The 27,606-nt window shown below is 22.5% G+C and overlaps 4 protein-coding genes across 5 annotated transcripts; 2 read left to right on the top strand and 2 right to left on the bottom strand.

Moving 5' to 3' along the window:
- Positions 1-212: 212 nt before the first annotated feature.
- Positions 213-25,843, bottom strand: LOC122502134. Of its 2 annotated transcripts, none has more exons than XM_043612044.1 (14): positions 25,708-25,843; positions 13,692-13,778; positions 12,992-13,256; positions 12,753-12,897; positions 12,406-12,605; positions 11,036-11,142; positions 9,198-9,419; positions 8,178-8,375; positions 5,852-6,154; positions 5,614-5,712; positions 3,837-4,213; positions 3,223-3,334; positions 1,066-1,227; positions 213-531 (listed from the first exon to the last, which is right to left on the bottom strand). In XM_043612044.1, exons 2-14 carry the CDS (start codon positions 13,764-13,766, stop codon positions 334-336), a joined length of 2,463 nt encoding a protein of 820 aa, XP_043467979.1. In that variant the 5' UTR covers positions 13,767-13,778; positions 25,708-25,843; the 3' UTR covers positions 213-333. The 2 variants fall into 2 exon arrangements, with proteins under 2 accessions (XP_043467979.1, XP_043467980.1); XM_043612045.1 differs by having other exon boundaries at positions 5,912-6,154.
- On the bottom strand, positions 14,110-16,755 carry LOC122502136 (frataxin homolog, mitochondrial). Its single transcript, XM_043612047.1, has 3 exons — positions 16,412-16,755; positions 14,655-14,775; positions 14,110-14,586 (listed from the first exon to the last, which is right to left on the bottom strand). The coding sequence occupies exons 1-3, from the start codon at positions 16,648-16,650 to the stop codon at positions 14,344-14,346; spliced, it is 603 nt and encodes a 200-aa protein (XP_043467982.1). The 5' UTR covers positions 16,651-16,755; the 3' UTR covers positions 14,110-14,343.
- On the top strand, positions 18,292-22,483 carry LOC122502135 (beta-1,3-glucan-binding protein-like). The gene is made up of 7 exons (XM_043612046.1): positions 18,292-18,588; positions 19,649-19,797; positions 20,935-21,068; positions 21,191-21,354; positions 21,456-21,811; positions 21,882-21,983; positions 22,066-22,483. Exons 1-7 carry the CDS (start codon positions 18,423-18,425, stop codon positions 22,174-22,176), a joined length of 1,182 nt encoding a protein of 393 aa, XP_043467981.1. The 5' UTR covers positions 18,292-18,422; the 3' UTR covers positions 22,177-22,483.
- LOC122502138 lies at positions 25,812-27,190 on the top strand. Its single transcript, XM_043612048.1, has 2 exons — positions 25,812-26,058; positions 26,657-27,190. The coding sequence occupies exons 1-2, from the start codon at positions 25,965-25,967 to the stop codon at positions 27,121-27,123; spliced, it is 561 nt and encodes a 186-aa protein (XP_043467983.1). The 5' UTR covers positions 25,812-25,964; the 3' UTR covers positions 27,124-27,190.
- The last annotated feature ends 416 nt before the right edge of the window (positions 27,191-27,606 follow it).

Below are 27,606 nucleotides of genomic sequence, written 5' to 3'. Positions count from 1 at the left end.
TCATTTTTAGATTGTAAATTAAAAATGTTACGAATTAAAAATTTGATTAAAATTTTTTCTTTTATTAAATAAAGACTGAAATAAATATTCTTGAATATTAAGTTTGTATTTTCATCTTCTAATTCGATATTTGAATTGTCCTGACGATTCTCATTAGTGATTTTCATGTATATTTAATTTTAATGTATATTTTATGCACTGAGAGCAAAAAATTGATCTGAATAATGTATATTTTCTTTTGTTTTCAATATATAAACGATAAATCCAAGAATATGCTATATGAAAAAAAAAAGTATTTTAATTATTTGCGGACGAAGTCATCACCTTTTTGATTTATCTGAATCTCGCAGATCTTCCGGTGGTGCAAAGTTGCTTCAGAAAATTAGCAACTTCCTGCTCATCGGATGTGAGTCGATCGATATTTCTCAAATCCGGTCTGACAAGCAACTGTCCGCGAATTCGTTCTGGTGAAATCGACAGGGGAATGGAAAACATCCTTTCCCAATTTTTATCATCGTAACCGATTAAAAGCTAAAAAAAACAATTTATTTTTTATTATCAATTTTATCTATACTGATGATTTTTCTTTTTCTGTTCCGCAAAGCTTTCCGTTTTCAAAATTGCGCTTCACTCATCGCAAAAGACAATCATTTATGAAGAAGAATTTTATTTTAGATACGTGGAAATAAAATAAAAATAAAAAATATATGTGCAATGGAAAACATAATTTTTTAAAAATTGGAAAAAACCTCTGAGAAGTTTAGAAAAAAATTGAGTCATCATTTTTTTTCTGATCTTATAATTAGGTTCAAATTTAATTTTTCCACGAGAAAAGGGTGCAAAAAATCTAAAACTAAAGAAATTTTTTAACTTTTACTATTTACAAAGTAAAACCAAACTCAATGTACCTTTCTGTCAAATTTTACTATTTCCCTGCCAATTTACTGACATTACAATAATTAATGTTATTATAACAGAAGACTGTAAAAATTGAGGTAATTAATAATATTTAATAGACTGGAAATTAATTAAATATATAAAAATTATTTTTAATTTACAAATCACCTGATCGAATGGTTTATCGCCAATATGAAACATAATGTAAGAGAGAGTTTTCATTTTAACTGGAACATCGGCTGGAATATTAACTTCCGAGTTATCAACATTCTGGCTTTTTAAAGCTTCCAGAACAAAATCCGAAGCTCGAATTAAATATTCGTGTGCAATCTAATGAAGAAAAATAGTTTTTAATTTAAAATTGATCAAAAAGAAAAAAAACTTTCAATGTTTGATCATTCATTTCTTAAAAATTCTATTCACAATATCAGGGCTCGAACTAGTTCCATAAATTCTGTAAAAGTCAGTAAATTTGCTTCAAGTCCGTAAAAGTCAGTTTTTTTTTTTTAAAGGTCCGTAAAGTGCGTAAATTGATTGAAAAAAGACGAAAAGTACATAAATTGTCCGATATAATTTGGAGAACTTTAAAGAAATTACAAATGATTGCAGAAATTCAATTATTTTCAAAAAGTGTTCTCAATTCTATGATTTTTAATACCTATCTACTATTTTAATAAAATTTTCCAAAAAAATTTAATAAAATTCTACGCAAAAATTTAATTATTTTCATAAAATAATAAAAATTTCACAGTAATTCAATTATTTACAAATTTTTTATAATTTTCTTCGCAATCATTCAATTATTTTTAAAAAATAATAAAATTTACTGTGGAATTAATTTTTTTTGAAAAAGTTCAATTTAATTTTTTTTTTTTAAATTATTTCAAGTTTTTATTTTTTAATAGGTATATATTTATAATTAAAGAATTTACGAATAATATTGAAATTTTCTAAAATTGAATTATAAACAAATGAATTTGAAAATTCTCAAAAGAACTTTTTCAAAAATTATTAAAAATAATGGATTTTATAGAAGAATTTTAGTTAAAAACACGAAAAAATATTTAATTTTGCAAAAGTTACAAATTATTGCAGAAATTCAATTATTTTCAAGAGTAATAATAATATATTTTTCGCAAAAATTAAATATTGTTCAAAAATAATAAAACTTAGGAATTCACATATTTTCACAAATAATAAAACAAATTGCAGAATTTCAATTATTTTTAATACAATTTTAATCGACTTCCTCGAAAAATGTAATTATTCTTAAAATTTTTATTAAAATTCGTCGAAATAATTCAATTATTTAAAAATTTGTTGATAAAATTCTTTATGAGAATTGAATTTTAAGAAATATTCAATTATTCAATAAATTATTTTTTCCTGTTTTAAATAATTGAATTGTAGTAGAATTTTCTAATAAAAATGAATTTCAGTTAAAATTTTAGATAATTCAATTATTTTCAATGTCTATACTATTTCAATAAAATTTCACAAAAGAATTCAATTATTTAAAAAGAAATTTTAGTGAAATTCGTCACAAGAATTCAATTATTTTCAAAAGTAATATAATTCTTTGCAGAAATTCAATTATATTCAAAAATTTATAAAAATTATTGTCAAAATTTCAATTATCTTTATAAATAATAACATTTTTCTCTGAAATTCAATTATTTTCTAAAATTTTAATAAAATTCTTGGCAGAATTTCAATTATTTTTAATACAATTTTCATTAAATTTCTCGAAAAATGAAATTATTCTTTAAAATTTTATTAAAATTGGTCGAAATAATTCAATTATTTAAAAATTTGTTGATTAAATTCTATATGAAAATTCAATTTTAAGAAACATTCAATAATTTAATAAAATATTTATTTTTGTATTTAAATAATTGAATTCTAGTAGAATTTTCTAAAAAAAATTGATTTTTAAATGAATTTCAGTTAAAATTGTAGATAGGAATTGAATATTAAAAGCAATATAGCGTGAATTTTAAGAAATAATTGAAAAAATTTAATTTATTTGTTTTCTTTCACTGATTCGAGCCCTGCAATATTCTTTTGATAAACCATATTGTGTTCAAGTGTTAAAAAATTTGCCATCCTGAGAATAAAAGTAAGTAAGTATGATTGCTATTTTCAGAATAATAAAATTATAATCAAATATCAAAGTAAAAGAAATTTAAGACTTTAAAAACTTTCTTTTTAGAAATTAGTAGAAATCGTGGAAATATATAAGTTTTTTCTTTGAAAGTAGTTGAATAATTTTGAGAAAATAAAAAAATTTTCTTCTTCCAATATGATGTTAAATAAATAACGAACCTTCAGGGAATGACGTCCTTCGCTTTTAAATAATAATTCATCGGTAAGGACTTCTATATAAGGACACATATCCTCAATATCAACGTTGTTCATTTGTTTTCTTGAATCAATACTGTAAAAATTATCAATTATCAGCTTTTGGATATTTTTCTGTCAGAAAATACCAATAAGGATTAGAAAAAATTTGTTAAATTTCTAATATAGTATCTTCGTTAATATTCTGCTGTCTAAATTTGAATTAGTAAAAATGTTTACTAATTAGAATTACTGACTGACTTTTTGCTTTTGAATTAGTAAATTTAACTATAAAATTAGTAGAAATAACTATTTATTAGTAGAAATAATTATTTATTAGTAGAAATAACTATTTATTAGCAAACTTTACTAATTCAAAAGCAAAAAGGCAGTCAGTAATTCTAATTAGTAAACATTTTTACCAATTCAAATTCAGAGAGTGAAGAATCAATTTTATTCTCATATTTAATTTCTATTGGCGATTTATTTCAAAATAAAAAAAGCATTATCTAAAGTAAAACACTAACGTAACTTACAAAAAAAAAAAAATAAAAATCGAAACAAATTATACAAAAGAAATAGAAAAATAAAAAAAAAACCTTCTTTTGACAATCTTGAGAAAGTCATCAATTTGAACAGTGTGTTTATTGTCCTCGTCAATGCTGCAAAGAGCCTCGGCTAAGGCAAGAGATGAGGCAGATTTATCGTTTGGATCAAAGGATCCGGGTTCCTTTTTAAGATTCATTGGATTTTGTGGTAGTTCCGATTTTATTGATGCTGATACTTGAAGTAAGGCTGTGTATAGTGCGGCGCACATAATTTGCAATAATACTGATCCACCGATTGGTCGACAATGAGCCGGGATTTTTTCATTCATTGCAATGGCCGTTCGTAATATTCCAATGGGCGCCGAAATGTGCAATTCCATCAAGCACGCCAATGCTAACGACATTGCCTGATAAATGCTCGCCCCTGTCTGCGTAAATATAATCATAAAAATGAATCTAAATAAATATCATCGCACAATTTTTGCGCCAATAAACTGGACCACATAGCATCAAAAATCGATTATGGTCATAAATAATGATTTCATTCGTTCGAAAAGAACATGATATGCAAAATATATTTTACTATCAGTTGGACAATTTCTGGATATTTTTCATTTAAAAGAAAATAAAGTATTTTCTTTTAAATGATTTATTTTGAGAAATATTTTATTCTTAAGGTTGGATAAAAGTATTTTAAAAATCTGCAGGACAAATATATGGAAATATATACAATAATCATCGAATTATTGCAAAGAATTTTATAAAAAAAATTTGATAATAATAGAATTCCTTCAAAGAATTTTATTAAAATTTTTAAAAAACCTAATTAAATTCTTTTGAAAAATTTCTTTGAATTTTTTTTTAAACTAATGGAGTTTCTTTAATAATTTTAATTGAAAATTTCGAAAGCAATTGAATTTTATGAAGAAGAATTTTATTAAAATTGTATTGAAAATAATTGAATTCTTGCAAAGAATTTTACTATTTATAAAAATAATTGAATTGTTCCGGAGAATTTATTAAAATTTTAGAAAATAAATGAATTTAATGAAAATATTTAAAAATATTTAAATTCATCCTAGGAATTCAATTAAAATTGTTTTAAAAATAAGTGAATTCCTGCAAAGAACATACATATTGCGAAGAAATTTTTAAAAATAAAATTATAATTACGGTACTAACTTCCCTTGATTATTTTCGAAAAATTTAAATAAAATTCTTTAAAAGAATTCAATTATTTTTAATATAATGTAAAGAATTTTCATTTATTTCAAAAAGTTCCAATTATTTGTTTATAAATATTCAATTATCTTGAAACAATAGAATTGAAAAATTCCAAAAATCTTATTTTTCAGAATTTAAAAAAAAACTTTGCGAAAATTTAATTTTATTAAAAAATTTTAAGTGTGTATCTTTTTTTAAATGAACTAATAAAAATTTTAATTATTAATCTTTGCACTAAGAAACATGAATACATTAGAATGTGACTCTTTATAAAATTCAATTGTTTATCAATTATTAAATTAAAATACTTTGAAAATTCGATTTGTTAAAAAGTTTTTAATGACATTCTTTAACAAATTTAATTATTTTCAGATGAATTTCACAAAATTTCTACTAATTCGATAATTTTTTTTGACTGATTTTTGACTATCAAATTAATTATTTTTAAGTAATTCAAATTTAGAGAACAGTATAAATGCCTATAAAAATTGAAATAAAAAGCGATTTTTTAAACTCAAATTAAAATAAAACTTTTTTTAATTTGATGAAAAAATTCCCAGTTTGGCATAAAATAAAATTATACAAATTTAAAACAGAAACTTACTTTAACAGCGTCAAGAAGAGTTTCTACGATGGGTTTCATCATCGAGTTCAGAGGAGACAAAAGAGCATTCAACCAAGGTGGTCGCGATTGATTCCACACCTAAAAAAATTTAAATTCCATTATTTAAATTTCTATTTTTAAAACTATAAATTTAATAAAAAATTCTCCAAGATATATTAAAGATAAAAAAACAAATTTTTTATAAATACCAAACAAAAATTATTTTACAAAATTGTACTTGTTGCCTGTCAAGATAATTGGACCATGATGGATCAAGTTTCAAAGCAGGAACAATTACATTCAATGGATCATTGGCCGTATTGATTAAAATATAAACGAGACTAAATAGAGCAGAAGTGGATGTTATATTTAATATTAAACGACACGAATTTCCAGCACATAAAAAACCTCCACAAGTGTTTTCCAATTTTTTCTCCTCCTTTGATTTCATCAGTTGTATGTCTTCACATTTGCCAATAGATTGCCTCACCAATGATCGAAGTAGAAGTTTCGATACCACATAGTCTTTCATCAAAAAAACCTGCATCGAAAAATTAGCATTAAAATTTTATTTCTTTTCGTCTGTTTTTTTTTCAAATTTTTATTTTCACTCTTGTGATGAATTGGTTAAGTTTAAATGAAATTCTTTTCAAGAATTTCATTTCATTTCTTTTTGATGTAAGTATCTCCTTATCTCTTTTGTACACCTATACTTCACTCGAATTGCTGGAGAATAGGTTGCATTCTTCTTGCAGAGAAAGAAAATAAATGTTTTTGATTCACATTTATTTTCTTTTGAAATTGTTCTTGTAAAATAATATGGAAAACTTTTCTTCAACCAGTAGAGTTCAATTTCCTGGTATTCAGATATTCGCAAGCTTGGGTTACATAAGGATTTTACATTCTAATTTTGTCACCTTTTATTTCAAATTTACCGGATATTTAATTGTATTAATTATTTATTTTCTTAATTATAGACTTCGCACTCGATAATTAATTTCAAAAAAGTAGCTTTCAAACTAATAAAAAGGAATAAAAAAATAACTATCGAAGAATTAAACTTGACGACTTAAAAAAAACTCGTTTAAGAAACTTTACAAAACTGACAAAAATTCCATTTTATTCATGAAAGAATTTAAATACTTATAAAAAAAATTTAATTCTTGCGAAGAATTTTATAAAAATTTGTAAATAATTCATTTCTTTCGACTAATTTTATGCAATTTCTAATTTAAATAATTGAATTCCTGAGACATTTTTATTATTCATGCAAAAAGAATTGAATTCATAAGAAGATTTTTCCAAAAATTTTTTTAAATAATTGAATTCTATTTGGAAATTTTTTGAAAATAGTAGATATTGAAAATCGTTGAATAGCGAACAGTTTTTAAAAATAATTAAATTTTGCAAAGAATTCTATTAAAATTTTTTAGAGTAATTGGAATGTCTGTGTGGCATTTTATTAAATTTTTATTTACTTATTGAACTCCTAAAAAGCACTTTATTATTTATGAAAATAATTGATTTCTTTCGAACAATTTAATTAAAATATTTAAAAATAATTGAAATCCTGCGATGAATTTTATTATTTATGAAAATAAATGAATTCTTGTGATGAATATTGTTATTTATGAAAATATTTGAATTTTGGAAATAATTTTATTAAAATGCCTCAAAATAATTGAATTTTCGGGAATAATTTTGTTATTTATCTTAAATAATTGAATTCTTTCGAAGAATTATTTATGTAAATAATTGAATTCTTGGGAAGAATTTAATTAAAATGGAAAAGAATAATTGAATTTTTATTAAAACTCTTGAAAATAATTGAATTTAAATAATATTTTTAAAAATAATAATTGTATTCTTTCGATAAATTTTATTAAAATTGTATTGAAAATAATTGAATTCCTCAGAAGAATTTTATTATTTATAAAAATAATTTAATTCTTGCAAAGAATTTTAATATATATAAAAATAATTGAATTGTTCCTACGAATTTATTAAAATTTTAGGAAATAAATGAATTTTATGTAAATATTTGAAAATAATTGAATTTTTTCGAGGAATTCTATTAAAATTGATTTGAAAATAATTGAATTTCTTCGAAGAATTTTATTATTTATGAAAATAATTGAATTCTTGCGGAGGATTTTACAATATTCATAAAAATAATTGAGTTTTTTGAAAGAATTTTATTAAAAATAAAATTTTTGAAAATAACGAATTTTTTAAAAGAATTTCATCAAAATTGTCGAAAATAATTAAATTTATATTAAAATTCTTGAAAATAATCGAATTTAATTAATATTTCTAAAAATAATTGTATTCTTTCGAAAAATTTTATTAAAATTGCATTGAAAATAATAATTAAAGTAGTGGAAATTCTCAACAAAAAAAAAAAAAAACAGAAATAGTAGCTTTTTTGACTGAAATGTAAAAAAAGTACTTAAATAATATAAAAAGTAGTAAATAGTATGTTTTAGTAGATGAGTGCGAAACCGGTAATTGAATGTTTAAGCGGCAAACACAAAAGTTTTCCCAAAAAAAATACTTTTTCTTACTTTTACTAATTGTGACCAATTCGGCTGTGGCTGGGATTTTAAGACATTTATTTCCAAAATGACATCTTGAAATTTGGAAATTTTTTTTCTATTGCCTTCTTCAAACCCCAGTAAATCTGGTGCTGACATAATGAGCCACGGTGCTGGTCCACAACGAGGTTGTGAAATTGTCAGATCCTCGAGGCCATTTCGAAAAACCTGAAAACAAGAGATTAATAATTTTGTTAATTATTAATTAACAAAAAAATTTAAAAATTAATTAATAAAATTTATTATTATTTTGTTAATTAATTTAGTGCAAAAAGCTATAAATCATATAATTTTCAACGTATTTTTTAGAATATTATAATTAACCTCATTAATTTAACAAATGTAATTAGTTTTTTGATTCGCGCCTTTTGTATATATATGTGAATAATATATTCAAATAATTGCAGTCAAATCGACAAATATTTGACCAAAACACACAATTTATGCACACTTTATTAAGTAGATAATTAAAATATATTCATTTAACAAGGGAATATTCTAATGAAGTGAAAATAATTTCATTTAATGTGATAATAAATAATTAATTATTTGAAAAAGTCCATATTATCATTTCAGTCTCGAGGCATTTATTGGGAGGAAAGTAAAAATAGAAATTCAATTGAGATTTAAACTTATCAAATTTCTTTTTTTTTAAATATACAAAAGTTGATCCGTTAATTATTTATAAATCGTATAAAATGTTAAAGGATTACGTTTGTTATTTGTTGCGCAATTCTCTCTTAATTGACAAATTATTTCACATGTGGGGCAATTATTGTTGAAAATGTATCAATTAAATGTATATAATTTTTCAATTGGATTTTACCTCGATGCGAAAATTGAGGTGTTTCATTAAAAACTCTTTATAGTCGCGTAGCTTGAAGGTGGAATAATTTTTTTTTAAATAGAATAAAATCAAATAATACGATAAATTGTGAATTAATTAAAAAAACTTTAAATAAATAAATATCAATATTGAAATAAATTTACCTGATATAGTATTTTGAGTGGAGTGCCTCTTAACAAGAGACAAACTAAAAGTTCATAGCATTTCGAATGAATATCCCTCATTAGTACGGGCATTTTTATTTTTTGTAATCCAATCATTTCCTTTCCATCTTGACAAGAGCTTAACGTCAAATAAGCAGTGCAACAAAGAACATTGAAAGCATCAGCCCAAAATTGTTCTGATCTTGACAAACTGGCACGACCCTAAAATTCGCATTTATAAATATTTTAAAATATCTCAAGAATTTTACCATTTTGATGATTGAATGAGTTACATATTCAATAAAAAAAAATGAATTTCTAGGAATTGAGAATTGAAGCCAATATTTTTTTTTTAAACTGAATGAATAGTTCGTGAAGTAGTATGTTCAGAAACTGCACTTAAAAGGATATTTTAAGAGAAAAACGATAAAGATTTCTAAGAATTCGCAAGAATGCTTCTTCTATTCATCTCCTTCTAAATTTAAATATTGAATTATCCTGGGAAATTCAAAACGTGAACATTTTTCATTTATACACACAAAATATGTTCTAAAATTGCTTCTATTTTTGAATTAAATTTCAACTTTCTTTAATTAAAAAAACATAAAAGAAAATTTATATAAAGTATAAATACTAATAAATTATTAATTACTAGCAAATGATACACGCGCGGAACGCGGTTTACCATTTATTATTATTTTGTAAATTAAAAAATTTTATATTTTTAAAAATAAACATCAATTTTTGAATGATTACAGATTTTAAAATTTAAAGAATTCACTTATTAAGTGCATAATATTAAATATTGTTGTTTATTATATTATTCAAAAATTTTAATAAAATTTTTTGCAAGAATTTCATTATTCTCATAATAATAATATTTTTTAGAGCAATTTAATTATTTTCAATACAATTTTAATGAGATTTTTCAAAAGAATACAATTATTTTTAAAAATATTAATTAAATACGATTATTTTCAAGAATTTTAATATAAATTCAATTATTTTCGACAATTTTAATAAAATTCTTTTAAAAAATACACTATTTTCAAAAATTTTATTTTTAACAAAATTCCTTCAAAAAATTTAATTATTTTCAAAAATTCAGATAAAATTCTTCGAAACAATTTAATTATTTTTTTATGAATTTATGAATTTACATAAAATTCATTTATTTTCCAATATTAAAATAAATTCTTCGGAACAATTCAATTATTTTTATAAATAATAAAATTCATCGCAAGAATCAAATTATTTTTATAAATAATAAAAATCTTTGCAGAAATTCAATTATTTTTAAAAATTTTAATTGAATTCTTCGGAAGAATACAATTATTTTTAAAAATATTATTTAAATTCAATTATTTTCAAGAGTTTTAATAAAAATTCAATTATTTTTAACAATTCTAATAAAATTTTTCGAAAGAATTCAATTATTTTTATAAATAATAAAATTCTACGAAGGAATTCAATTATTTTCAATACAATTTTATTAAAATTTCTCGAAAGAATTTTAAATGAAATTCTTTGTAAATTTCAATTATTTTCAAAAATTTTCAATTAAAATTACTTTTTTTGATAAATACTTTGCAAAAATTCAATGATTTTCAGTAAATTAATTTTAAAATTGAAAACATTTAAAAAGAAAAATTATTTCAAAAGTTAGAAAATAAAAGCAAACAGCAACTAACTTTAAACTGGTATTCCGGTAACAGATTACCGGAATACAACGATTATTAATTATAGAAAATAGATTGATAATTAATAAATTATTATCAATTACCAAACTCATCAATATTTTATAATTAATTGTAATAATATGAATTAATAGAACGTACGTGGACAAAACGAGATGTGAGAATTGTTAGTGATTCGTTTAACATTCCGGAAAAGATTCTTTGTGCCATTTTTGGCGACACAGTGTTCCATAAATCTGCTTTCGTTCCTGAATGAAAAACAACTTTTTTATTAAAGTTAAAGAATTCTTTAATTAATTTATAATTATATTGTAATTATGCATAATTCGTTTTCAATGATTCCTTATATAAGTTCCTCAAACTTATAAAATGGTAACAAATTTAAAGAAAAGGAACGAATAGTAATCAGTATAAACAGGGTGTCTAGCGAATCGTCAATTTAAAATTCCCGGGTTTTTCCCGGTTTTTTCCCGGGTTCTTGAATAATTTTCCCGGATATTCACAAAGGATTTAAAAACATATTTAAATGTTTATCAATAACATTATTTACGTAATTAAATATTGTTTTTATTAAATTACAATGATTAAAGTTATACAATAATTTCTAAAAACTTGACATAGAATATCAAAATTTCACTTATAAAAATTTCTCAACTTTATAATATAATTGTCAATTCAGGGGAATTTAAGAAAAACTTTTTTTGAAAAAAAAATTCCGCTCGGTACATACATTATACCCTTTGAAATACTTGTAAAATTTAATTAATTTCTCAAACCATGAATTGCACATTATAATGTTTACATAGAATTAAACTAGAATATTTAAGCTTTATTTGTACATAAGTTTCAAGAAAATCGGATGCGACGTGTTTTGAGATATTCAAAAAGGTTATCTTTCAAACTTAATTTTTTTCATAAATTCTATTATTTAAAAAAAAAAATTTCTACCATTATAAAGTTGAGAAATTTTTGTTTTAAAACCACTAATAGTAAATAAAGTTTGGCTTCAATAAATATGAGAAATAATGATTTAAAAATTGCCTTACAATGTCAATTGTTTATAAAGAGGATCATTTTGAAATGGAATGCCCCATATTTAGTTTTAAAAAGTAAAATCTTTGCCTTTCCTATATCACAGAAGATTCTTAATTTCTTCTTATAAAATTTGTTACGTATTGTATACCTATAAATTGTTATATAAAAATAATAATAGTACAAATCCTTTAACTTTTATAATATAACGTATACTAAAGTTAGTTTTAAATAAAATTTAAGTTATTATTTTTACTACTGCTTCATACTATCAATTTACCCTTGACGATTTTGAAAAAAATTATAATTTTTTATATACATAATTCAAAAAATACCCTAGAAATAGAAAATTCCCGGGTTTTTCCCGGTTTTTTGAGGTCGAACCAAATTCCCGGGTTTTTCCCGGTTTTTCCCGATTTCCCGGTTCGCTAGACACCCTGAATAAAGTAAAAACAGAAATAAATTTTAAAAATGTAAACCTTGCATGTAAAGCCACCACATTTGAATGACATAGGAAGAGCGTTCCTTTTCAAAGAATGATTTTTCACATTCCCAATTTAGAGAATCCGCTTCGTTCAAAACGTACAAAGATATCAGACGACAATGCAAATCGAGTAATCTTTCAGCCACGGCTTCTGCCATTTCTTGAAAGGATTTGTAACACTTGTATAATTTTTCACTGTTGAAAAAGAAAATCCGCAAATTATCCACTAAATCCTCCTTGACAAATTATTTCATGAATGGATTTTCTCGTTTTTTTTCAAATAAAAAATACATTTACAAATTATTTCTTCAAAACGTATTTTTAAAAAAACAATATCAAGACCTAGAATCACCGGAGACTTTTCCTTTTGCACGTTGACTGTAACACCAGAGGCAATTTCGAACCAAGGCAGCTGCTCCTAGAGTTGCTGTCAAAACCGTCAAATCGGCATGATCCAACGATTCCTGTATGAGGGTATGCAAATGCTCTGAAAAAATATTAAAATTCAAAGAAAATTCTTTTGGTATTAATAAAAATATAATTTTATTAAATACTGAAATAATTGAGTAATAATTGAAAACCTATTAATTGTTCCGAAGTATCGATGACCAACAATATTAATTCCGGTGGTTGCATAGTTTTGATAACGACTTCTTCATCATCAGCAGTTGGATCGTTTTCTTCACTTTTGGAGCTCAAACCCGACGGACCCTTGAAAGCAACTTTAAATTCAGCCTCCCACCAGGTGACAATTTTTATAGCGGCGAAAGAAGCATGTCTCGGGAAATCCAATTTTCCTCCACTAACTCGCACGCAAACAGGTTCACGAAGAACTGTTTGCATTTCCTGAGACAAATAATAATAATTCAATTATTTTTAATAAAATTTTAATCAAAATGTCACGAAAGAATTCAATTTTTTTCTAAAATTTTAATAAATCCTTCTAAACAATTTAATTATTTTCATAAATAATAAAATGATTTTTTTTTATAAGATTCTTTTCAAGAATTCAATGATTTTCGATAAATTAATTTTAAAATTAAAAGAAGGAAATTTTTTTTAAAAAGTTAGGAAACAAAAAAGCAATCAACAACTAAATTCAAACTGCGAACAGATTATCGGAATACAACAAATGTTTTAGTATAAGTTTCTCTTCAAAATATAGTTTTATAGAATTGTTTCCATACTCTGTTTATAAACTATAATTTGATTAAACTGTAAATTAATTAAATTGATGTTAATTTCAATCCCTTCTATAATGAAGCACAAAACTTACAATACCTGATAATATTTCATGTCCCTTTGAAGTAATATTCTCACTCGATCCACCAAATTTCCATCTTCCATAATCTCCATGATTGATGTTTACTACAAAGATGATGAAAAGAGTAAATGATAATTACAGTAACAGAATATGAAAATATGATGTAATTAATTAAAAATTGTAGATTTTTTTAATTTCAAATTGTATAATTTGAGGAAAATATAGAAATAAAGGTGTATAATTGGAATTATATAAAAGTCCATCGCGATTTAATTAGAATACGCCGAGATATTCAAAAGTGAAACACAGTAATAATTTATATTATTCGATATTTCAACAGATTATTCTCAGTTAATTTGTGAAATCAATACCTTTCTATTTTTTATGCGCGCAAATTGAAGTTTATACCACGCGACAAATAATCTCATAGACGAATATTTTTAATATTTTACATTTTTATTATCTTAAAATATATTATACATTCATTTCGTACAAATAAATTTCTATCAATTTCTATTTAGAAGAAATATTCTATTTGCTGGAAAAACAATTGCTTCTTCTCAAGATGGAAATATTGTTAGTCGACGTCTTTGATTTTGTCCTTTGTTTTTCCTAATTAAGTCGCTGATTTAGGAATTCTTGGGAATTGTTGGGAATTATTCGTGAATTTTACTTCCCACTGTATGAACATTTATTAAATGATATGGATTGCTTAACGATAGAGGGAATTTCGGAATTTAAAAGTTCATGCAGCGAATTGCCGTCATGTTTGTAGATCCATTTATTATTGATGAAATCGTAGCGTTTTGGTCCGGACGTCGGTGATGAGAGCCATATTTGTTTATTTGGCGTTTGTCTATTTAAAACGTATGTACCATAGGAACCACCAAATTTTACTGTTAGAACTCCATCCTAAAATAGTGAAAAATAATTTCAAATGAATTATTTTAGTTAATTCACTTTTATAATTGAAATTTTACCCCATATGAAACATCCGCATCTTCCAAATGTTCCGCTTGATCCACAATTTCGTCAAAAAATTCTGTTAACGATTCGAGGGTTTCATTGGAAACTTTGTCATATTCAGTGGCGCTGATTTCTCTACATAAAAGAAAAGTAATCAACAATAAAAATTAAGGTATATTTTTTTATAATTTATAATTAATTATTATTATTATTATTATAATTTTTTTTGAAAAGAAATGAATTGCCAAAAAGCATTTTATTATTTATGAAAATAATTGAATTTTTGCGAACGATTTTATTAGAATTTTTTAAAATAATTGAATTTCCAAAAAAAAATTATTACTTTTAAAAATAATTGAATTCATGTGATGAATATTGTTAATTATGAAAAATAATTGAATTTTGCAAAGAATTTTATTAAAAGAACTATTTATGTAAATAATTGAATTCTTGGGAAGAATTTTATTAAAATTAAAAAGAATAATTGAATTATTTAAAAAAAAAATTTAATTAAAATTGTATTAAAAATAATTGATTTCTTTCGAACAATCTTATTAAAATACTTGAAAATAATTGAATTCCAGTGAAAAATTCTAATATTTTTGTAAATAATTGAATTTTTCCAAAGAATTTTAATAAAACATTTTTTTAAATAATTTATTTTTTTAAGAATAATTACATTTTTCGAGGAATTTGATTAAAATTGTATTAACAATAATTAAAATTCTGCGATCAATTTTCTTATTTATGAAAATAATTGAATTCTTGTGGAGAACTTTATTTGTGAAAATAATTGAAATATTTCGAAGAATTTATTAAAATTTTAGAAAATAATTGAATTGTTTTGAAGAATTTTTTTGAAATATTTGAAATAATTAAATTCTTTCGAGAAATTCAATTAAAGTTGTTTGGAAAATAATTGGATTTCTGTAAAGAATTTTATTAAAATTAAGTATATTGAAAATAATTGAATTCAATATCAGAAGAATTTTATTATTTTTTTTGAAAATAATTGAATTCTTTAAATTTTTTTGACGAATAAATTTGAAAATTGCATCGAAAGTATGTAATTTAATTTTCATATAGAGTTTTTAAAAATATTTTGAGAATAATTGAATTATTTTTAGAGAATTTTAAATTCTTGTTGAAATTGAATTTTATGGAAAGTTTTGAATATAATTAAATTCTTTTGTGTAATTTTATTTAAAATTTTATTATTTATGAAAATTCTAAAAAAAACAGAAATATAGTAGCTTTTAGTGACTAAAATCTAAAAAAAGTACCCAAATAGTAGCATAACGTAAAAAAATAGTAAATACTAGGTTTAAGTAGATGAGTGCGAAGCCTGTAAAATAATTAAACTTAAATAAGTCGAAACCAATAATTTAATTAAAGCAGATCATGAAAATAGAAAAAAAATTTCATATCTTAAGTTAAAAAGGGTGTTAATTTATAAAAAAATAAATAGCGGTAAATTTTGACTTCTATAAATAAAGAAATGTGCAGAAATTTCTCGAATTTTTGTGCAATGAAACAAAAACTCTGCGTCAAAATTTTCTCATAAAGAAATATAATTCTACAGATGTAAATTATCACTTACTGTAAAATTCGATTTTTTATACACATTTCTTTTAAATAATATAACAATTTTCTCTTGTAAAACACGAAAAGTAACATTGTCTTCACTTTTATGAAAAGATCTTTAAAAATACAAATCAACAATAATTTGTCAAAAAACTAAAAATTTAATAAATAATAAAATAACACTTACTGTTGAGAATTCTTATTTTCAATATCAGTCGAATATTTTCTGTGCACAGTGAAATAAATCACTGCTTTATTGTTATCTAAATATTTAAAATATTTATTGGAGCACAGTGTGGCATAACCTCTAAAATAGAATGAATGCAATAAACGAGTATTATTCTTCAATTTTCGTCCAACAAATCTCGCTGTCAAATCGACAAATAGTTTATTGAAGTTAAAAATTTTTACTGCTGTACCTAGCATTACAATTTTTCTATAATATTTGCAAATTTATTGATCAAACAATGATTATGCGTTAAGAATTGTCGTAGCAGACGTCAAACATTTATTTCTGCACAACTTTTACAGCGCAACATGTGGTCAATGACCAATCAGCTGACTCCAATTTTTACCAGCAATAATTTTTAAAAATTCAAAATACATATTTTTTCTAAAGAAAAAAAGAGATGGAAATGATTCATCCTGTTTTTTAAAAATTAAAAAGTTATTAAAAACTTTATCGGTCTAAGCTAAAAATTTGTAAATCATCAGAATTTTTTCACTTATTTTTATTAAAAGACTAAAATTTTGTTAAATATTTATGTTTTGTAAAATTAAAATTATTTTTGTTCTTTACTTCTAAACAAAATTAGAAAATTGTTAAACAACTGTGATTAAGAAATAGAAAATTTATTTATTTTGCATTATTTTTATTTATGAATCACAATTTTTTTAACAATATTATTATTTTGTTTTATAGAAAAAGAAGAAAAATATTTGCACAATTTCTATTTTTAATCTTATTTTTGGAATAGGATTTTCCGCACAGGAATATAATTGAAAAATTTTCTATTAATTGAAATTTAGTAAAATTTTTGGAAAATAATTGAATTTTTCCATAAAAATATTGGAATATAATAGAAAAAATTTCCATAATTTGAAATTTAAGTTAATTTATTGAAAATAATTGAATTTTTTAAAGAATATTTTGAAACATAATTGAAAAATTGTCTATTATTTGAAATTTAGAAAAATTTTTGGAAAATAATTGAATTTTTTCCAAGAATTTCAAATTAATTATTATTTTCTAGAATTTTAAATTATTTTTTATGAAAATAATAATTTAATTCCTTAAAAAAATTTTATTATTTATGAAAATAATTGAATTTCTGTGAAATTTTTATTATTCATAAAAATAATTAAATGTTTGCATACAATTTTATTAAAATTTTTTTAAAATAATTGAATTCTTTTTGGGAAATTTTATTAAAATAGTAGATATTGAAAATCATTGAAATTAGAAAAATGCATTTTATTTTTGAAAATAATTGAAATTAGGACAAGAATTTTTTTTAACTTTTATGAGAATAATTGAACTTTGGAGAAGAATTTTGTTGTTTATAAAGATAATTGGGATTTTTACCAGAATTTTTTCAAATTTTTAATACAGTTGGATTTTATAAGAAGAATTTTATTTTTTTTTTTTTTTGAAAATAATTGAATTTTTGCAAATTTTTGTAATTTCTCTAAAATTGGATTTTTTTAGTGTTTTCAACAAAAATTTAAATTAGAAAATTTTTAAATTCTAGAATTATTTTTAAAATTGCTAATTTTATTCTGAAAAGGCAGCAAGAAGTTAGAATTGTTGCTAGTTAATAATTAAAAATTAATAATAAATACGGTTAATAATTAATTTCATAAAAATACCCAAACATTTGTAATAATTTGTATACAAAATTTCCCAATTACGAATTGAAGGAAATAATAATCAATTATATTACAAGAATCATAAAATTATTTACAATGTAAGAAAAATAAAATAAATGGAAAAAATTTAATTTTATCATTAAATCATGATTACGCTCCTGTCATAATATTCAGACGAGGGAATTATCGTTCTAAGATGATCAGTATTGCTCTTCAATCGTTGAGAAGAGGATATGAATGAATATATTTTCTAGATTTTTTTTTCTTATACTTTTTTTTCCACGTTCATATACGCTATATATTGATAAACGGTGCGATTGAATTGCGAAATGTTGTGTACGCGAAATCACGTTGCAAACACGTTACTCACAATAATTACATTAATTATTCAATTATCTCACGCTAATAGTGAAAATATTTCAGTTGAAAAGGAAAATATTGGGAGAGAAAAAATTGAAAGTTTCCAACGACAAGGACTTCGTAATTCCACATCTGGTAATAATTAATTAAATAAATAAATAAATTGCATTAATCGAATATTATATAGAAATCTTTGGCGAAAAAAATAGAAGCTTGAAAATTGAATGCAAATTCTTAGATTCGATTTTCAAATTTTAGCAAATTTGATATTAAATCATTGGGAAAATTAAATATGTTTCGAAATTAATTGGTAATTGTTTAAATAAAGTTTTGCAATGTGAAAAGAGGGGAATTCTTCTTTTTACGTCACAAAGATGTAATAATTTTTATCAACAAACTAAGTAACTTGTTTCCTCGATCATCATTATACCTAGTCAATTTTCTTTCATTTCTTATTAAAAATTTACTTGAATTCATTATATTGGAACAATTAAATTTTTTAAATTCTAATTTTGGATTCTTAAATGATTTATAATAATTTTTACAACTGTACAAATTTTTTACGTTTCTATTTTTTTCTTGAATCTTCTTTCAATTATTCAAAATAATGAATATAATTTAAGAAATTTTTTTATTTTACAGGGTAGTAACAAGTTTCAATTTATCAATTTCCCTGACAATTTACTGATATTGAAATTATTTTCCCTGATAAAATTCTTTTTACAGGAAAATATGAGATTTTTGTAGAAAATAAGTAAAATTTATGAATTTTAATAATTTCTAAAATTTTAAATTATAACCCTTCCATAAATTTTCATTTTTAAATTTACATTTATAAAGATTTTTCATTAAAATTTTTGATAATTCAATTATTTTTCATATTTACAATTAAAATTCTTCCAAAAGTTGATTTTCAAAAATAGTAACAAAATACTTAGAAAAAAAAAATTATTTTCAATTAAATTTTACAAAATTTCAATTATTCAACAAAATTTTTTTCCTTTCATTTCTCTGATTTTACTGACAAGAATTTTGTTTTACTGATTATTATTTTATTGACATGTGGCCACCCTGATTTTATTAGAATTAAAAAAAATAATGTTTAAATAATTATAAATTTTTACAAATAACAAATAATATTAGTAATAAATATGAATTTATAATTATAAATAATTATTATTTTCATTGAATCAAGAAAAAAGGAAATCGGAATGTATTGAAAGTATAACGACAGTAAATAATGAAAGAGTGCTTTGTAAAAATGAACTCATTTTTGAGGAGAGATTTCATGGGGACTTAAATGACTCTATTTGGACTCGTGAAATAAGAATACCTTTGGAACCGGTAAGATTTGTTATTTATTAATATTTCCTGTTCGAAAAAAATATTTCCTTCTATTCATAATATATTATTAATAAAATTTTTAGAAAATAATTGCATTTTTTCAAAGAAAATTTGTAATAGAATTGCACAATTTTCTATTAATTGAAGTTTAGTAAAATTTTTGGAAAATAATTGAATTTTTTCAAAAAGAATATTTGGAATGTAATTGAAAAAATTTCCATTATTTGAAATATAAAAAGATTTTTTGAAAATAATTGAATTTTGATAAAGAAATATTTGTAATATAATTATTGAAAAAATTTCTATAATTTGAAATTTATTTAATTTCATTTCATTTTCAATTTAGTAACATTTTTGGACAAAAATTGAATTTTTTCAAAGAAAATATGGAATATAATTGAAAAAATTGAAAAAATTTGAAATTTAAGATAATTTATTGAAAATAATTGGATTTTATAAAGAATATTTTGGAATATAAGTAATTGAAAAATTGTCCATTACTTGAAATTTAAGAAGATTTTTTGAAAATAATTGAATTTTGATAAAGAAATATTTGTAATTTAATTGAAAATTTTTTTTTATTGATTGAAATTTGGTAACATTTTTGCAATATAATTGAAAAATTGTCCATTATTTAAAATTTAATAAAATTTTTTGAAAATAATTGAATTTTTTTAAAGACTATTTGTAATATAATTGAAAAATTTTCTATTAATTGAAATTTATTTCATTTCATTTTCAATTTAGTAACATTTTCGGAAAATAATTGAAAAAATTTCAAAAATTTGAAATTTAAGATAATTTATTGAAAATAATTGAATTTTTTCAAAGAATATTTGGAATATAATTGAAAAAATTTGATATTTAAGATAATTTATTGAAAATAATTGATTAATTGAAATTTAGTAAAATTTTTGGAAAATAATTGAATTTTTTCCAAAAATATTTGTAATATAATTGAAAAAATTTCCATTATTTGAAATTTAAGAAGATTTTTTGAAAATAATTGAATTTTTTTAAAGAATATTTTGGAATATAATTGAAGAATTGTCCATTATATGAAATTTAATAATAAAACATGTTAATAATTACTTTTAAATTTTGAAAAAATAATAAACAATTTTTAAAAATTGCTAGGATTATGAATTTTGCGTTTATCGCAACGATGGAAATGTAAGAACTAACGATGGTATGTTGGAAATTACTCCAAAAATTTTGGAAGACTCTTATGGAAATAATACTGTTTATATTGGAAAAATGATTCTAGCTGAGTGAGTATTTACTTACATTTAATTTTAATTATTTTAAAATGAAATAAATTATCAATAATTATTATCAATAATTAATTATGTCAATAATCAATATTTTTAAAAGAAGAAAAAATAATTTTCAGTTGCACGAGTAACGTTGTTGAAGAATGTCAACGTGAAGCGACAGGATATCATATTTTGCAGCCAGTAATTTCTGGTCGTCTATCAACAAAGCAGTCTTTTAATTTTCGATATGGAAAAGTTGAAATAAACGCAAAATTCCCACAGGGCGATTGGCTCTTTCCTGGTAAAAATGAAATTATATTTATTCGTTCCAAAATATAATAATAATAATAATAATAATATAATAATAAGATTTTAATCTTATAAAATTAAATAAAATTCCAGAAATGTTTCTACTCCCACGTTACGAAAGCAATGACGATAAATATGCATTCGCCAAAGTAATTTTGGGCCTGGCTCGTGGCAACGATATTTTGTACGATGACGAGAAAGAATATGGAGGTAAATTTTTAGAATTTGGATTCAGATTTGGTGATTCCGATCATTTCCAATATAAAAATATCACTAAATTCAGACACAGTGGTGCGTGGACAAAAGATTTTCACAAGTACACGACCGTTTGGTCGGACGTTGGAATGACATTTTTAATTGACGGCACAAAAGTTGGTTTCATTAATATTCAAGAGGAATTTGAGGATCCAACTTCGAAATTAAGGCGATTCTCACCTTTCGAGCAGGAGGTAAATAAATATTTTTTATTTTTAAATTTACAAAATTCAATTGTCTCCAAATAAAATTTGTTATCAACAGTTTTATCTTACTCTTGGAGTTGGAGTCGGTGGACTACAAGTTTTTTTCGATGATTTAGTTAGCGATCAATATTCGAAACCGTGGAGAAATTTGGGAGCAAAGGTAACAATTAACATCTTTACCTAAAGATTTAAAGAAATAAATCCTGTCATTTGCGATCTAATTCTAATTTTTCTTTTCACAGGCAATGTTAAATTTCTGGAAAGCTAAAAATCGATGGCTACCAAGTTGGAAACGGCAAAGTGGATCAGAATCAAAATTAAAAATAAAATCCGTCCGAATTTGGTCCGTTTAGAAAAAAAAATTTTTCTGATAAAATAATTTGAATTGTCACCGAAAAAAATTGTTTGATCAACATTTCTTTTCTAATCAATAAGTTGCGTTTATTCAGAAATAAAAAAAAATTCTCAAAAATATCGAAAGAATCGTTAATGAGGAACTTCAACTCACGAAAGGGGCAAGGTAATAAAAGAATAATTCTGTATTTAACAAGAATGTGGTTGGTAATATTTTCTGAAAGCTGGATATGAGGCAAACGACCAACCGAGGCCGGAGGTTGTTTCCTTCGATAATAAAGAAGCCTTCCAACTCATGATAAAAAATTTTTATTTTGTGCATTTTTTTTCTTTCCCAAATATATAAACACAATTTTACATAATACCCAATAGAAGTGGAAGGAAATTTCATTTTTGAAATTGATTTATTGCAATATTGCAAAAGAATTCGAAAAGAAAAATATTACGATTTTTTGTCTATCTAAAATATGTTAGTATATTTGCAAGATTTTTTTCTTTCTTTAAAATTGCAATTTTTTTTTTGCTACTATTTAGTGCTGAACAAAGCTGACAAGAGTCGTTTCTTTTTTGGTTTGTCAACTCACGTCCAAGGGTAACTCGTCAAATTCACTTTTATAATTAATAAATCAATGAAATTCGTACAAAAACAAGTAATCGAAAAATTAGCATTTTCCCAGTTTTAAAAATCGATTAATTAGGATTATTTTTTAAATTCTATTACCCACTTTTCAAAAATTAAGGAACTATAAAAATATATGTTGAGTATAAATTAATTTATCTATTGTTTTCTTTATAAACGTAAAATAATAGATAAAATCGAAAAATAAAATTCTAAAAAATAAAAAATTAATTTGAAATAAAATTTGCTTCTACTTAAAATTCAATTTTCTTTTGTAAATATATTTTCTTATTTTCTCCTTCAGAAAACTTGAAATCTCTAGAAGCGAAACCATAAGAGGAGGAAAATTCATTTTCCTTTTATGAAAAAAAAATTGTTTATATTTAATAAAATAACTAAGGGAAGAATTATTTTTAAATATCGTAACGAAATGAAAAGGATTCCTATTTCAGGCCTCGGATCGACTTCAAGACACAAAAAAAATCGCTTTAGTCGATTAAAAATAAAAAAAAGTCGTTTATTTAATTCAGTGTTGCAACAAAAATTTTATCTTGTAATTATTTTAATTATTTTCCATGTTTTTTTAAACTTATTAAGGTATAATATTTTTTAAAAAAATTATAAAGAAACTCTTAAAATTAATTCTTTAAAAATATTTTTAAATAATTTTTTGAAGATAAAATGTCTTTCAATTATATATACACTTAAAAAATTTCCAAACAATTGAATTTCGATAAAATCTTTGCAAATAATTGAAATTCGATAAAATCTTTTTAAAACAATTGAATTTTGGTAAAATCTTTTAAAAATAATTGAAATTTGATAAAATCTTTTTAAAATAATTGAAATTTCATAAAATATTTTCAAAATAATTGAATTTTGGTAAAATCTTTTAAAAAATAATTGAATTTTGGTAAAATCTTTGAAAAATAATTGAAATGTGATAAAATCTTCTTAAAACAATATTAAATTTTGGTAAAATCTTTGAAAAGTAATTTAAATTTGATAAAATATTTTTTAAACAATTGAATTTTGATAAAATTTTTTTTAAATAATTGAAATTTGATAAAATCTTTTCAAAATAATTGAATTTTTGAAAAATATTTAAAAAATGAGAATGTAATAATCAAATTTTTGAAGAATTTTAATTATAAATATAAGCATAATTTCTCCGAAATCTTAATAAGAATCTAAAGAAGTAAATTTAAAAAAAATGTAATTTACTTTGTTCGAAGATAAAACAATTATATGAATTATTTTTTTAAAAATATTCTACAATTTATTTTTTTGAAAATAATTGAATTTCTTAAAAAATTTTTTGTATAATTTAAAAAAAGTAATTTTTTAAAGAATTTTAATTAAAAATTTCACAATGATTGTTTTCACTAAAATGTTAAAAATAATTCTGAACAATTTTTATGTTTGTATTATTTTTTGTGCCTTACACAAACTTTGCAATTGAATTTCTTCAAAAGTTGATTTTTAAAAATTGTAATAATAATACTTGAAAAAAATCAATTATTTTCAATTAAATTTTACAAAATTTCAATTATTCAAAATCTTGTATATTTTAATTGTATATTTCGAAAATTTAATTAGAAAAATTATTCATCAATAATTTTTCAAAAGATTTGTCTATTATTTTTCACATTAGAAAAATCGAAATAATTTGCAATTTATACTAAAAAAAATGTGGTATTATTTTGTAGCAATATTCGGAAGAAAAGTCGAAAAAGTCGCAATTTTTGAAAATAAGTGGAAAAAAGTCAAATAGTCGAAAAAAGTCATATCCGAGGCCTGCTATTTAAATGAAAAGAAGTAATTTCTTATGAATGGGAAATTTTCAAATTTAAAGTGTATTAAATTTGTGAATGAGATGACAAAGATGTATAGATTTGAAATTTGAACGAAAGTGACGTATCGCCAATATCCATCGACTTTTAGCAGGTGTTTCTTCATTTTGCAAGGTCAATATCAGGTAGAAGGAATTTCTTTTATTTTACTATAGTTTTATTCGAGGTGAACCGGTTTTTCAGGAAGCCCGTATTTGTTGTTATATGAGCTATTGTTTTTATATTTTATTCTGATGCACATAAACATATCACCATGGAAGCATGGTTACAGATCAATCAAAATTAAAATCAGAAAATTGAACTAATTTCCCTTTTCAAAAATTACGATCAATTCATTCGGTGCTTTTCTATTTCACATTATTTTAAATAATGCAAATTAAATTAAACAACTTAATAAATTAAATTAATTTACTTAATTATTTTGATTATTTAATTTAAATGGAAATTTTTTTGAAAATCGAAGAAAATTGCCATTTTGTAAATTTATATAAAATAATCAAATTTCTTTTTTTTATTTTAAATACAAAAAAGATATTAAATGTTTTAAATAAAAAAAAAGAAATTTGATTCTTTTATATTTACAAAATGGCAATTTTCGTCGAATTTCAAAAAAATTTCCATTTAAATTAAATAATCAAAATAATTAAGTAAATTAATTTAATTTAATTATTTGAATTGTGTATTCGCAATTTCAAAGTGTAGCAAAAGTAAGTTTTCAAAATAAGAAGAAGAATTAAAGAATAAAAAACAATTCTAAAATCTGGCTCATAAATCAAAGAATAATTACGTTAACATGTAATAATGATGTCGTTTTAAAATGATTAAATGTAAATTTTTTCACACATTTTAAAAATAAAAGTGTGTAATAACTTTTGTTATCTGATTGTTATTTGCATATCTTGAATTCCATTTGTGATTCGAGAATCATCTATAGAAATATTTCTTAGACATTTAAATTTTATATTGGAAAAAATCAAAGATGAAGAAGAAGAAGAAGAAGAAAATGAAGAAGAAGGTGATGATAATGATGATGATGATGAAAAAGAAAAAAAATGAACCTTTAAAGAATTGCAACTTGAATCTTGGGAGAAGAGTAGCCAGGGGCTATACACCGTTCCTTTCTTCCTCGATCAATTATCAATTTTACACTGTCTGCAGTCGTCCCATTGCTCTCTCACCGTTCTCCAGTTTCCACAATTATTTCAACAAGGTTCGCGAACAGATCTCTTCAAAACCGAGGCGCTCTCATTTTTTTTTTTTTAATTCTGCAAAAAGAAAAAAATTTGTTTGAAAAAAATTTTTTTTATTCTTAACTATGACGAGTATACGAAAATTGTTGTTAGTTACTATTATTATAGTTTTGTGTGATTTTACAATTTCAAAACGTCAATTTCGTTCGAAACGTTCTGGTGAGTTTTTATAATTTTTTCAATTAGTTAAAATTTTTCCTTTTAATTAATTGAGGGAAAAAATTAATTTTTTTAAATATTTGACTTCAAAAAAATTATAGTTCTTTCTTTTAATCAAACAAATTAAGTTATAAAAAATTAGACTTTCAGAAAATTAAATTCTTTAATTAATTTGAAAACTAATTATAAATAAATTAGGAAAAAATTAATTTTCATGAATCAAATGAAAAAATACCTATACAATTAAAAAAATACATTACAAAAGAATTTAATTTTTCTAGTTATTGGATCTAAAATAATAATTTTTGTCACCTTTATAAATAAATTAATATTTACAACAAGTGTATAATATAAATAGGAAGTAAAACAAGAATTATAAATTAAAACAGTAAATTCGAGAACTATAATAAATTAAATAAACAAAAATAAATAAAAATACTTTCAAAAATTAATAATTAAAAAATATTAATAAATAAATAATTTTAAATACTTTCAATTAAAGTTTTCAAAATACTTTTAGGGAGATGTTTAATAAATTAAATAAACAAAAATAAATAAAAATATCGCAGTTGAATTAATCTTTTGAAAATAATTTTAGGGAGAGACTATGTTCTGCACAGTTGTACGGCAACCGCAAACGTTAATTTAGTGCGAAAAAATAGAAATCATGCATTAACAGGAGACGATATTTTACGAAATTCATCGGCAATGGAATTTCCATTTTCTCTGCCAAAGCGTAATTCCAAATATCATAGTCCTATTAAAGCTGAAAGTGCAATAAATCACACGAGAAATGATGAGAGAGGAAAAATTAAATCACCTACCGATAAAAGACTCTACGGCCGAAGAATTGAAGATCATCAACATCATCATCATCAAAATGTCCTCTCCCAATTGAATCAACATAAAGACACTCCATTAAAAACGATTCGTATCAGGTCCTTTCAAAAGAATCATCAACCAATTTTTTCCCTTAAAGATCCGCTGCCTGAATTGGAACGTCATATTCCAGGGAGAAAAATTAAAACACCAGCATCGTTCGTTGTTGTTCGATCGTTGCACTGAAACTTGTATAAAAAAAGCAACAAAATATTTACAAAAAGAACATTAATAAAGTTTATTTCCTTAACAATTTACTGATTTTTCCTTTTAAATCATTTTTTCCTTTATTTCCTGAAAAGTACGAATACTTTTCATATTTTAGGCCTTGGATCGACTTTAACGAATCGAGTCGATTAAAAATAGAAAAAAAGTCGTTTATTTAATTCAATGTTGTCAGAAAAAATTTTATTTTGATTTCCCTGATTTTTAAATTCAGCTAATCAAAACTCGAATAATTTTGCTAAATAAATCCTACTTCTTATTTCTTTTTTCATGGGAAATAAAATTTTAAAAATTTCAACTTCTGAAATTTATTCATTTCTAAAGGTTACAATTATAAACTTTACAAAATTCAATTATTTTCTACAAATTTTGAACTAAACTTCATTTCTAAATCAATAATCTAGATTAATTTTGAATAATTTTCCGAAAGATCTCCGAGAATTC

The sequence above is a fragment of the Leptopilina heterotoma genome, unplaced genomic scaffold, assembly GCF_015476425.1.
Source record: "Leptopilina heterotoma isolate Lh14 unplaced genomic scaffold, ASM1547642v1 Lhet_220, whole genome shotgun sequence".
Taxonomy (NCBI): domain Eukaryota; kingdom Metazoa; phylum Arthropoda; class Insecta; order Hymenoptera; family Figitidae; genus Leptopilina; species Leptopilina heterotoma.
Note: the sequence above shows the minus strand (reverse complement) of the source record. Positions and strands in the feature narration are given on the sequence as shown.